Here is an 11,938-nt window from a genome sequence, read left to right as displayed (position 1 = left end):
TTCTTTTGCAGGAATTTCAATATCAGCACTTTAATGCCATCAGCTATTTTAACATGAGGTTTACAAGCAGGATGAGAATTGCCTCTGCAGAGATTCCTATCAAATCCATCACCTTTTGTCTTTGTTTCTTTTGCTTAATGAAGGGATGCTCTGTTGTTATTTGTAGGTTTGAGAGTGCAGGGTAGACGGATGCTCTTCGAGTGTGATACAAGGAAATGGAACTGAAATTTATCTTTAATTTAGCAAAATGAGGATTACTCAGGTCTTTATATTTTTTGTTATGAAAACTCCATTAGAAGTTAATTTATATAGTTAAAATCTAACTTCACTAGTCTAAAATGTAGTTACTTTCCAGATTTTAAAATGTAGAGAACTAATTGTTTCATATGCTTAAGTGGACCAGGAAAATGTCTTCAAAATGTGAGCAAATTTTCTTACATCTCCAAGCGACAGAACTGAAGCATCAAATCATTGCTGATCAAAATAAATTAGCATAACCTCTATCAAATGTAACTACAGACGTCTGCTGCTGCTTTTTCTTTTCTTTGTAAAACAGAGCTGCTCTTTTTTTTTTCCCTTCCTCTATTTGTTGTATTTTAACAACATCAAATTTGATGATTGCTTTAGAATGCAGTCAGTAAAATCATAGAAATATTTTTATGCTCCAGTTAGCTCATAATAATAATATCAATAAATGCTTAGCACAAATGTAGAAATACTTTCATCTTTCTTACATAAACTCCTGATGTTTTGGCTGCTCAAAATCAGAAAAGGAATAGTTTCAGGCAACAAAGACATTCAGAACTTGGTCAACCACGATATGGCGAGAAGAGAAACAAGTAGAATGGTCTGTGCTGCGTTTGTCTTTGAAACGTTTGTCAATGTATGGGCTGCAGCAAGAAACCTAACAGACACCTGCTAAGAGGGTGAGGAGCTTAGCACAGTTGTGAGCAGTGTGATGGTGATGGGGAGGCAGGTGCTGGAGCTCAGGGCCTGCCAAAGCAGACAGGCCTTGGTAAAAATGACAATTTCAGTCAGCACATCTGAGAGGCCCGTCTTAGGAACAGGGACAGAGCTGGACATGGAATGAGCCATACACAATCAAGTGCAAGTTTCTCTGTGCCAATTCAGATTCGGGTAATTGCCCTCCGGAACTCAGTGGACAAATAGATGCATACGGTACGATTGTATAACAGGACACTATGCAGCCATAAAAGATGCACATAACATCAACCATGGTATTGATGAAAGACACTCAAAACTAGAGTACATCCTTTACAGTCCCACTTAAATGAAGTTCAGGATTACAGAAAAAAAAAATCTGTGGTGATAGAAAACAAGCTAATGCTTAGTGTGTGTGGATAATGACAGAATCAGCAAGTCACCTTTGAGATTTTGCGTTGCTGGTAATGATCTCGATCTGGGTGGCATTTTCATGAGTTGTTTACACTGCGGGAACATGCTTGAAGGCGAAATTTGTGTGCTTCTCCACAAATGCATTGCATTGCAGTAAGGTTTACTTTGAGCAGGCGTTTGGTGCAGTGGTTAAGGTGCTGCGTGAGATGCCCATTTCCCGTTTCCAAATGCCCCAGATTGAGTCCTGGTTCTGCCCCCAAGTCCAGCTTCCTACTAATGCACACTCTGGGAAGCAGAGGATGATGGCTCAAGTAGTTGAGGCCCTGCCACCCACATCAGCTTTCCCGGCTTGTGAATTAGCCTGGCCCAGCCCCAGTTATTGTGGGCATTTATGGATGGGAGATCTCCCTACCTCACCCACCCATCTTTCAAATAAGTAAATAAAAGATTTATGCAAAAAAAAAGATTTACTTGAGGGAAAAAAGCAATGTGCATACAAAAAGCCTAGACAGGAAAACATCAAAATGCCAAGGACATTGATTACTTTCGCATTCTAAAATCAATAGTAATTTTATATGTTTTTTTTTTTTTTGTAAAGATTCCTAATATTCTTTCGGTTTGTATTCCAGTACTGTGAAAAAAAATGGAGTACGTTCTTTTTTAAAAGATTCCTCTTTGTCATTTTCCTTTCCTGGGACTCTTCAAGAAATATGCTCAAGGATCATAATTTTCTTTGGGAAATGAAGGATTTCATCTCTGTTTTCAGTTATATAGACAGTTTTGGGCCAGCTAAGCTGGTATCATAGTCCAGTCTCTTTAGCTCACCCCCTGGGACGTGGTCATGGTTTGAGCTATGAGTACTGCATAGGTGAAGGTGATTCCAAGAGGGGACCCGCAGGCAGAGTTGGCCTTCTTTGTAGTGGGAGGAAATGATACCCTGAGAATTGGGACAGGCCCAGCAAGCTACTGACTTCTCCTTTACATGTGTTCTTCTTCTAATCTTTTTACAAGGTAAGCAACTGACAAGAGTGAGAAACCAATTTATTTGTTACGCATAAAGAATACCTATGAAACAGTGAGATTTTAAACCAAACATGTGATTAAATAGGAGAATTTTGTGTCCCCTAGGACACTTGTTGTTTCTCTTGTTCATCTACAAAATGTAAAAGTTAATAAAGGATCCTAATATTCTAGGCCTATAAAAATCCCTCCATTTAAATAAATCATTAGATTCTGGCAAGCTATTCCCAGTGAAGAAACAAGGAAAGGATTTTTGCTACAAAGTGCAATTAAATGGAATTGTTTGAATATGGCTTCTTGCTTCTTGTTTTGTGGCTTTTCTTCTTTTTTCTTTTCTAAAATATGTAAACACATATTGATGCTGATCAAATAATGATGTTAATTTATTTGTTTGCTCTCCAAGTCTCTTATACAACCCCAAAATCTTTGTGCTTCATAATTTATTTTTAATATCCATTATTTATTGCACACATTTTTCTATTAATTTGTTTAATTAATTAATTTATTTTCATTTTACTTGAAAGGCAGAGAGACAGAGCTCTTCCATCTGCTGGGTTCATTCCAGGATGCCACAGCAGCAAAGGGTGAGCCAGGCTCAAACCGGAGTCTGGAACTCCATCTGGATTTCCCACATGGTGGCAAGGACTCAAGTACTTGAGCCGTCACCTGCTGCCTCCCAGTGTGCCTGTTAGCAGGAAGCAGGTCAGAAGTGGAATAGACAGAACTGTCAGACATGATTGTGATGCAGGTATCCCAAGCAGCAACCTAACCATTGAGCCAAACATCTGCCCTATTTTCAATTATTTCTTTTTTATTTACATGAAAACAGAGACCGAGAAACAGGCATCTCTCATCCACTAGTTTACTTACCAAATGCCAACAATAGCCAGGACTGATACTAAGCCAAAGCTGGGAACCAAGAACCCATTCCAGGTATCCTACATGGGTGACAAAGACCCAAGTACTTAAGCCATCACCTACTGACCCCGAGGGTATATATTAGCTGAAAGCTGAATCAGAAGTGGAGGATCCAGGGCTCAAACCAGGCATTCCAATACAGGGTACAAGTGTCCCAAGCAGAGTTTTAACCACTGTGCCAAACAAAAACCATAAGAATATTCTTCTTAAAATTCCTATAGACTGCAATAGATAGAAGTGACCATTCTTTCCTCACTCAAATATTTAAGATTGCCATCCCCTCAAATGCAGAAATGGAAATTTAAAAAGAAGAAGAAGAACAACAACAACATTCAGCAGAGATCTGAAAAATAACTTTTCCTCTTGAGTAAATCTTTTAACTCAATATCTTTATTGGCCTATAGGGAAAATATCTGCTTTGACTTCTTAAGAATTTCTCCAAGTAATTATAATGAGAATTTAAAAATTGCCACATATTATTTATTTTAACAGCGTATTTTTAGAATCCCATTTATTCTGAAGAGATTTCATATTGAAATCATTTATTATTGCAATTCAGTCTAGTGGAAAGGGAGAAGAGGAATAATTTCATATGACAGATGAATGGACTAGGACATGAAAGGGAAGATTGATGCCTTTTTCCTAATCATCCCAGCTATGGTTTGGGATATGTTTGTTGTAGCTTTTTCTTCCTCTGAATCTTTTCTCTGTCTGATGCTAATGGAGTATCCCGCAAATCCTTGTACTGTCTGATACCAGATCCCATTTTATGGGAGAATGTCAAACAATAACAATGGTCTGCCTGTCTTGATGACTTGTTATAACCCTGACACAGTGGAAGCCATTTAAATTTCTTGAGCTTTATTTTATAGGTATTTTTCTAATAGTCCATTCTTTATTTTTTTAAAGATTTAGGTGTTGTTGTTTTTTTTTTTTTTTTTTTTCTTGAAAGTCAAATTTACCAGCAGAGGGAGAAACAGAAAAAAAGAGGGAGAGAGTTTCCCATCCTCTCTTTCACTTCCCAGATGGCTGCAATGGCTAGGGCTTGGCCAGGCCGAAGCCAGGAACCAAGAACTTTATCCCATCTCCCACATGAGTGGCAGGGGCCCAAGCACTTGGGGCATTCTCCACTGCTTTTCCCAGGCCTTAGCAAGGAGCTGGATAGGAAGTGGAGCAACAGGGACACATACCAGAGCCCATATGGGATGCTGGTATTGCAGGCAGCAGCTTAACCTGCTAACCCAAAACACCTGACCCAACTGTCCATTCTGCAGCTGCTGTAAGAATTCCTGCTCCTTGTAAAATAACAACATAGGCTTTGACACATGTCTGTTTCCAGTCCCTCTCTTTTTTTTTTTTTTTCCTTTTGTTTTCCTCCCTCTTTTCATTGCTCCCATGATAGCCTATGGCTCAAAAGCCAAAAACAAAGCTGAGTAAGAAGACAAGCCTCATAGTAGCACTGAGTGGTGGGGTGAAGGGATGGGTGGAGATTGTTATAACTGTAGTTTCATGACATTTAACCTACTATGATGAAATATCAGGTAAATGACTACTGAAATTGTCTCAGCAACTATATTTACAAGTTAAAATAAAATCAACATTTTTCTTGATTATTTTAATTTGAACATGAGGCACCCCCTAAAAAAAACCTCCAAACCAAAGAAAACTGTTGTTTACTTGACTTCATCAATCTTTGACTATGCAAAATACCTTGAAACTCTCAAGAGAACTTTAGCTGCATTCACTTCTGATTAAAAATACATGACTTTTTTTTTCCTGGATTTTCTTCCCAATCTTCAAAATAGAAGATGCAGTTTGTTTCTCATTATGGTTGGTTGGAGTTGTACAGCAAGATATCTGGGTAGCTTAGAAACTGTGAAGGTTAGAGTTTAAGGAACAAGGTAAATTTTGTGTTTGAACCTTGTTAGCAGTTCCTTCCGTCATCGTTATTTTAACTAGCTGTATCAGTAATCCCCCAGGAATGATTATGCCATACAGACCAGGAACATGCAGGAGATTCTTCCTAGGTCTGCAAGCTCTGAGATTTTAATTACTTGGTATCTGTCCTAATAGGAAGGAAAGCTTTTCCCTATCCATTTGTAACAAATGTGTGTGTGTGTGTGTGTGTGTTGTGTGTGTGATACTGCTTGTTCCTCTTCTGTTTTCTTCACAGCTTGTTCCCCAGGGACCAATGGGAAGGAATGTGGCAGCATCTGCAGTTGTCAGAATGGAGGCAGCTGTGATCTCACTGGGCAGTGCCAGTGCCCCCCAGGGGTTCACGGGAAAACCTGTGAAGATGGTAGGAATATTTGGTGCCACTCATAGGAGAAAACTCTAAATTCTTGTGGTTTCTAATGGGGAAGAAACTTAAGTGAAAATTGTTTCCATATATTGCAAGGTATTTTTTGGTGAAGAAGTGAAAGGCTGTATATATATATATATACATATATATATATACATATATATATATGTATATATATATATACAGGAATACTGTTATTGGGGGCCGACACTGTGGCTCAGCGGGTTAAAGCCACAGCCTGCAGCGCTGCATCTCATATGGCCTCTGATTTGAGTACGGATTGCTCCACTTCCAAACTAGCTCTCTGCAAATGTGCCTGGGAAAGCATTGGAAGATGGCCAGATTCCTTAGGCCCCTGCATGCACGCATAGAAGACCTGGAAGAAGGTCCTGGCTTCAGACTGGCCCAGCTCCAGACGTTGCGGCCATTTGGGGAGTGGACTAGTGGATAGAAGACCTCTCTCTGGCTCTCCTCTCTCTCCGTAACTCTGCCTCTCAAGTAAATAAATCAATCTTTAAAAAAAAAAAAGATAGTTTATATAAAAAATGCATTTTCTTTGAAGACATGTTTACAGAACAAAGTCAGTGATACCTAAATCTGCAACCGCGATCTAAGCAGATGAATCCTGATAGTGAAAGCCTTTTTCATCAGCTGAGAAATACGTTGAGTTTGTGGATGTGTGTATGGGTATAGGAGTTGTGGAGAATGTATTTGCTCTGCATAATTAAAGGAAGAAACAAGGGGCTTCTGGGAAAAACCAGAGAGGGAGAAATGAAAATCAGAGAAGACAAGGAGAAGAGAGAAAGAGGAAAGATGAGAAATGATGGGTGAAGATTTCACCAAATACCAATGATGGCTGTGTATGGACTTTTCGTGGAAAACAGCAAAGAGGTCATATTTCTTATATGGGTTGATAAAGCACACAAAAAGAAACAGCTTTTATAGGCACAAGAGCTGGAGGCAGAGAGTGAGTAAGGACACAGCTCTCTAGGGATTGTCTGAAATCATGGGGAGTTTATTAGATTCTCACAGTCTGAAACTAGGGAGATGGAAACCAAATTTACTTCGGTTTCTGTACTGCAGAAAGGTCCCTGCTGGCAGCCCAGCTACTTATTTCTCTGAGCAATGTTTATTTACTTATTAAAAATATATATTAAATGTTTGCAAAGAATGATGCCAGGCATTGTGATATGATTTAAAAAAAAAAAAAAAGTAGGAAACATCCAGGCCCTTCCACATGGAACTTGCTGTCTTGCTCAAGACAAACATAGGTTTAAAATGGTGGTAGGTCCAAGGGTGCTTCATAAAGTTTATTTTCATGCAAAAAAAAAAGTTGAACTTTATGCACATGAGAGGTCTTTAAAAAATTAGTAGAAAATGCATGTTATGAAAAACTATGAAGGTTTTCAAAATTTTTTGAACATAAATAAACATTTTAATACCTTTTGCCATGAATATTTTGATGTTGCTTCATATGTTAAATATTAACATGTGATGGACATGAGACAACTATAACAAGGCCAATGGCGAGTCAGGGTGAGATTTCCAGCAATGACTCGTAGGCAGAAGTTTGCAGAACAAGGAGAGATGAGACAGGGAATCTGTGTGACAGAGCATTCTGGGCTGTGCTCCACAGAACCTGAGAAAGGCCAGGGTAGATCAGAGGCAGTCATGGTGTAGCAGTGCCATCTGAGGGCAGCCAGTGCAGGGCTCATCATCTTAAGTTGGGTATTTTTTAACCTGACAACCATGGCAAATCACTATGAGATCTGAAGCTGAGGACATAGAATCAAATCTGTGTTTTTCAGAAGTTCTCTGTATGGTCAATCCAACCACATTGTTTTCATGTAACAGCCACTCTAGTAGGAAGTTTGGCATGTCAGTTAATATTTATTTTATTTGTCCTTCCACATTCTAGGATGTCCAGTGGGATTCTTTGGGAAGAATTGCAAAAGGAAATGTCATTGTGCTAGCAACGGCCCTTGCCACAGGATGTATGGAGCCTGTATGTGTAAGCCAGGGCGCTACGGGAAGTTTTGTCACCTGAGTAAGTCACGGGCACTAAGTTTACTCTCTGTGTGAAGCACGGCAGCATAGAAACGTACAGAGAATTTGTCAAAGGATAAGAATTAAAAATATTTTATACAGTATACGGTTTTATATGTCTATATCTATACCTATATATATGTATATATGATTATGTTGTGGTGTTTAGCTTCTTTTTTTGTGGGGGGATGAAATAGGATTTTTTTCCTTCAATTTTACATTTTATTTGTTTATTTTTTCCCAAAGAAAATTTTTATTTAATGAATACAAATTTCATAAGTACAACTTCAGGATTATAGTCATTCTTCACACCATACCCGGCCTCCCACCCACACTTCTACCACTTCTCCTCCTCCCTCTCCCCTTCCCAGTTCCATTCCCCATTAAGATTCATTTTCTATTAAATTTGTACACAGAAGACCAACTCTATACTAAGTAAAAATTTCAACACACACACACACATAAAACTTTTTTGAGAACAGGTTTTACAATTAACTCTCATAGTACAACTCATTAAGGACAGAGGTCCTGCATGGGAACTTAGTGCACAGTGACTCCTGTTGTTAATTTAACAATCAGCACTTATATATGACATCAGTGACCACCTGAGGCTCTTGACATAAGCTGCCTAGGCTATGGAAGCCTTTTGAATCCAGCAACTCCGTCAGTATTTTAAATTATAAAATCTAGATTTTGATGAGCAAATGAAAATATTTGTAAATTTTTAATTTTTTTGCTAGTGTTTAATTATTGAGAGAGCATTGCTAATAGTTCCTTCAGAACATTGGTCAATTTTCAACAGCAAAGGAAAATTCTCTTTTATTTCTGGGTTCGAGTAGAAAGTGTTACTATTCCCTAAAATTTCCAGAAGAGGTTCTTCATTTTGCATTTTGACTGTCAATCATGTTGCAAAAGACTGTAGCACACATCATCACTCATAAATACATGAGCTCCCTACAGCTGGTCCCTAATGAGTGCCCCAAGACGCTCACCTTCCCACCGTGAAGCTGTCTATATGCAGTTATCTGCCAGCCTGAATAGGTGTCAGCCCTACTTCTCTACCTATTCCTTATCCCATTCTTTTTTGAAAATTTTTATTGATTTATTTTCATTTACATTTGAAAGGAAGAGAGAGAGACAGAGGACAGACAGACGTCTTCCATCTGTTGGTTCATTCCCCAAATGCCTGCAAGAGCTGGGAGGAAGGCCAGGCTGAACCCAGGAGCCAGGAACTCCATATGAATCTCCCATGTGGGTGGCAGGCACCCAAGTCCCTGAGCCATTATATTCTGCCACCCAGGGTGTGCATTAGCAGGAAGCTGGAATAAGTGAGCTGAGCCAGGGTACAAACCCAGACATGTCAACATTGGTTGTAGATGTCCCAAGCAACTTCTTTGTTGTGCCAAACACCTGTGGCTCCTCCTCTTTCTATTGAAGGACTAACTCCTCTGAAAAATTTTGCTGAGTGAATTTTGCCATCTTAGTACATTTGGGCTACAGAATACCATAAACCAGTAAGCTTATAAACTAGAGAAATTTATTTGGTTTCTAAGGCTAGGATGTTCAAGCTCAAAGTCCCAGCATATTCATTGTCATAGAAAGTACTTTTTCACCGTGCCCTTCCATGGCAGTTGAGCTCCCTTGCCTTTTATGAGGGCACTAATCCCATTCATGAGGGCTCCACTCTGAGAGTCCAGTCACTCCTTGAGGATCCCATTTCCAAATTCCATAACCGTAGGGGTTAGGATTTCAGGATATGATATGGAAGAATCACAAACACTGAGACCATTTTACTCAGTAATAGCATGCCCACCTCCTAATTAACAGACACCATTTAGAATCTTACCTGAGGGGTCTTCAATATATTCATGAAAACTGCATATAATCAAAAAAAAAAACTATGCATGGATTTAAAAATAATTTGCACCAAAATAAACTTGTCTTTTGATGAACTTTTTGAGATTTTGGAATGTCTATGAGTGTCATCTATTTTACTTAAAGATATGTCCCTGGAAAACACAAAATAAGTTGTGAATACTCTAGGAAGAGAAACAGTGTAGGCGACAAAGAAAATGGAACCTGATTTTGAGAAAAAGTTGGACTTACATAAATAAAATAGATGGGTAAATTCAGGTATGTATGAGTGATGGAGGGACATGTGGTATGTTCCAGAATATTACATACCACCCAAAACATGCCAACAGAAGAATTTTTGTTTCTCTAGTATAACAATAGGCATAATTTTTGAATATAAGGAAATACCAGATGTTTTGGCCAAAAAAAGTCTTTTCATAATACATTTGACCAAAAACTTAGAGCTAACTCTTCAGAAGCATATAGCATTGAAGTTTGCAAAATATCAGCATAGCCAATGTTTATTCATTTACATGCAGCGAGGAGTTGAGACAAAGGAAAATAAATATGCAGCAAACATTCCTTGCTGCTGCTGCTGCTGCTGGCTAACATTTGAATGTGAGTGTCTTTGGGGAGCATCTGGTTCTGTGGGTCTCCCTTATCCTTAGATTTAAGGCTTCATTTATAACTGCCACTTACCTGGTCCTGAAGAGCTTGCGTTTACAACCCTATATTGGTTTTCCAGGGCTACTGTAACAAAGCACCACAGAGTGAGTGCCTTAAAAGGCAGAACTTTGCGCCACAGTTCTGAAGGCTTCATGTCTAAATCATGATGTCAGCAGGGCCACGCTTTCCTGAAGGGGCTGGGACAGGATCTCCCTTGGCCTCTCTCCTAGCAGCTGATGGTTCCTTGGCCTGTTCTCCCTGTGTGCCAGATAAATCTGCCGATTTATGAGAAAACCAGCCTTGTTGGGCTTACTCCCGTCTTATTCCAGTCGAACCTCACCTTAACTAATTTCAAGTCCTGTGACCCCATTTGCAAACATGGCCACATTCTGAAGGACTGGGAAATCAGAACTACAACATATGGAAGTTCTGAGGGTGTATTTTAATGTGTAACAAACCCTGGGTAGGCGTTGCATTGCCAATAGACATCGCTTCTTCCACTTTTCCTGTTTTCCTCTTTTTCCAAGCATATTTCCACACTTACTTGTTCTTAATATATCCAACCGTCACAGTTAAGCTTTCCATTGTGCCTGAGTTCTTCCCTGGACCACAGTTCTACATGCTGAACCTGAGACTGCGGCATGAAAGGCAGTGCAGGGTAGGAATTCTGGAATGAGAAGAAAGAGGCCCATATCAAACAGACAACACTCCAAGGGACCTGGTAGCTTGCTGGTTCTAAGAAAGAATTAAAAACTTGGACATCATAGAATAGATGATAGAGGGCTCATATAATTTGTTATCCAACTTGGGTAATTCTATGAATGAAAAAGGATTCTGTTAATAATTCTGTTCTGCTTTTAGAGATAACTCTGAATTGCCGCCAGCACCAGGCTCAGACAGTCCTAGGTGCCATTGTAATCACCGCTTTGAATGCTGTCTCCTAACATCCTTTTGTGTCCATCAGAAAGGCCAGTGGCTTCCTTTCTTCTTTCTGAGCAGCTTTCTGCATTTAAAGTCTTTATAGACATAGAACACAATTACCTTAAGGCTGGAGAACACCTGAAAAGCTTTCATTTAAGACTTCTCTTGACCATCTGAAATGAGGGGAAAAAAGCTGCTGGAAGTATATTTTGGGGCGTAGGCATGTGACACAGTCATTAAGAGGTCACTTGGGATGCCCACATTCCACACAGAAGTGCCTAGTTCAAGTCCTGACTCCACTTGTGTTTCTAGTCCAGAAACACATATCTGTGTACAGATATAACAGATGATGACTCAAGTATTTGAGTCCCTGACTCCCATGTTCCAGGCTCTTGGCATCAGCTTGGCTCAGCCCCAACTCTTGTGGGTATTTGGGGAATGAACCAGCAGGTAGAAGATGTCTCTCTCTCTCATATATATATATATATATATAAAATAGATATATATAATATATATATATATAAATATATAAATATATATAAATTTATATAAATATATATAAATATATATAAAATATATATATAATATATATATACACACACATACATGTATATACATACCTATATTTATCCTCCCTCCCTTTCAAATAAATAATTTTTTAAAAAAGAATTGTGTCTTGGAAAAGGGAGTCGAACTATTTTAAGTCTTCAAACAGAAAGTTATGGGTGTGGGTTCCTGAATGCAAATTTAGGGCCACTTTCAATTTAGAATTCCTGTGCTTACACCATCTCTAAAACCCCATGGCATGGAGAAAATAATGTAGAGAAGGCGAGTCCCATTTGCCAAAGTTGTGGC

At 39.0% G+C, this 11,938-nt stretch overlaps 1 protein-coding gene across 4 annotated transcripts in view; it reads left to right on the top strand.

The window, feature by feature from the left end:
* LOC108175368 (EGF-like and EMI domain-containing protein 1) overlaps positions 1 to 11,938 on the top strand; it is a 707,491-nt gene that overhangs the window by 584,197 nt on the left and 111,356 nt on the right. For all 4 annotated transcript variants that reach the window (XM_070072572.1, XM_070072574.1, XM_051818765.2 and 1 more), the window contains 2 exons: positions 5,468 to 5,593; positions 7,515 to 7,643. In XM_070072572.1, coding sequence (XP_069928673.1) covers positions 5,468 to 5,593; positions 7,515 to 7,643 — 255 coding nt within the window. The remainder of the gene's footprint in view (positions 1 to 5,467; positions 5,594 to 7,514; positions 7,644 to 11,938) is intronic.

This window comes from Oryctolagus cuniculus, chromosome 4 (genome assembly GCF_964237555.1).
Source record: "Oryctolagus cuniculus chromosome 4, mOryCun1.1, whole genome shotgun sequence".
Lineage (NCBI taxonomy): Eukaryota > Metazoa > Chordata > Mammalia > Lagomorpha > Leporidae > Oryctolagus > Oryctolagus cuniculus.
Note: the sequence above shows the minus strand (reverse complement) of the source record. Positions and strands in the feature narration are given on the sequence as shown.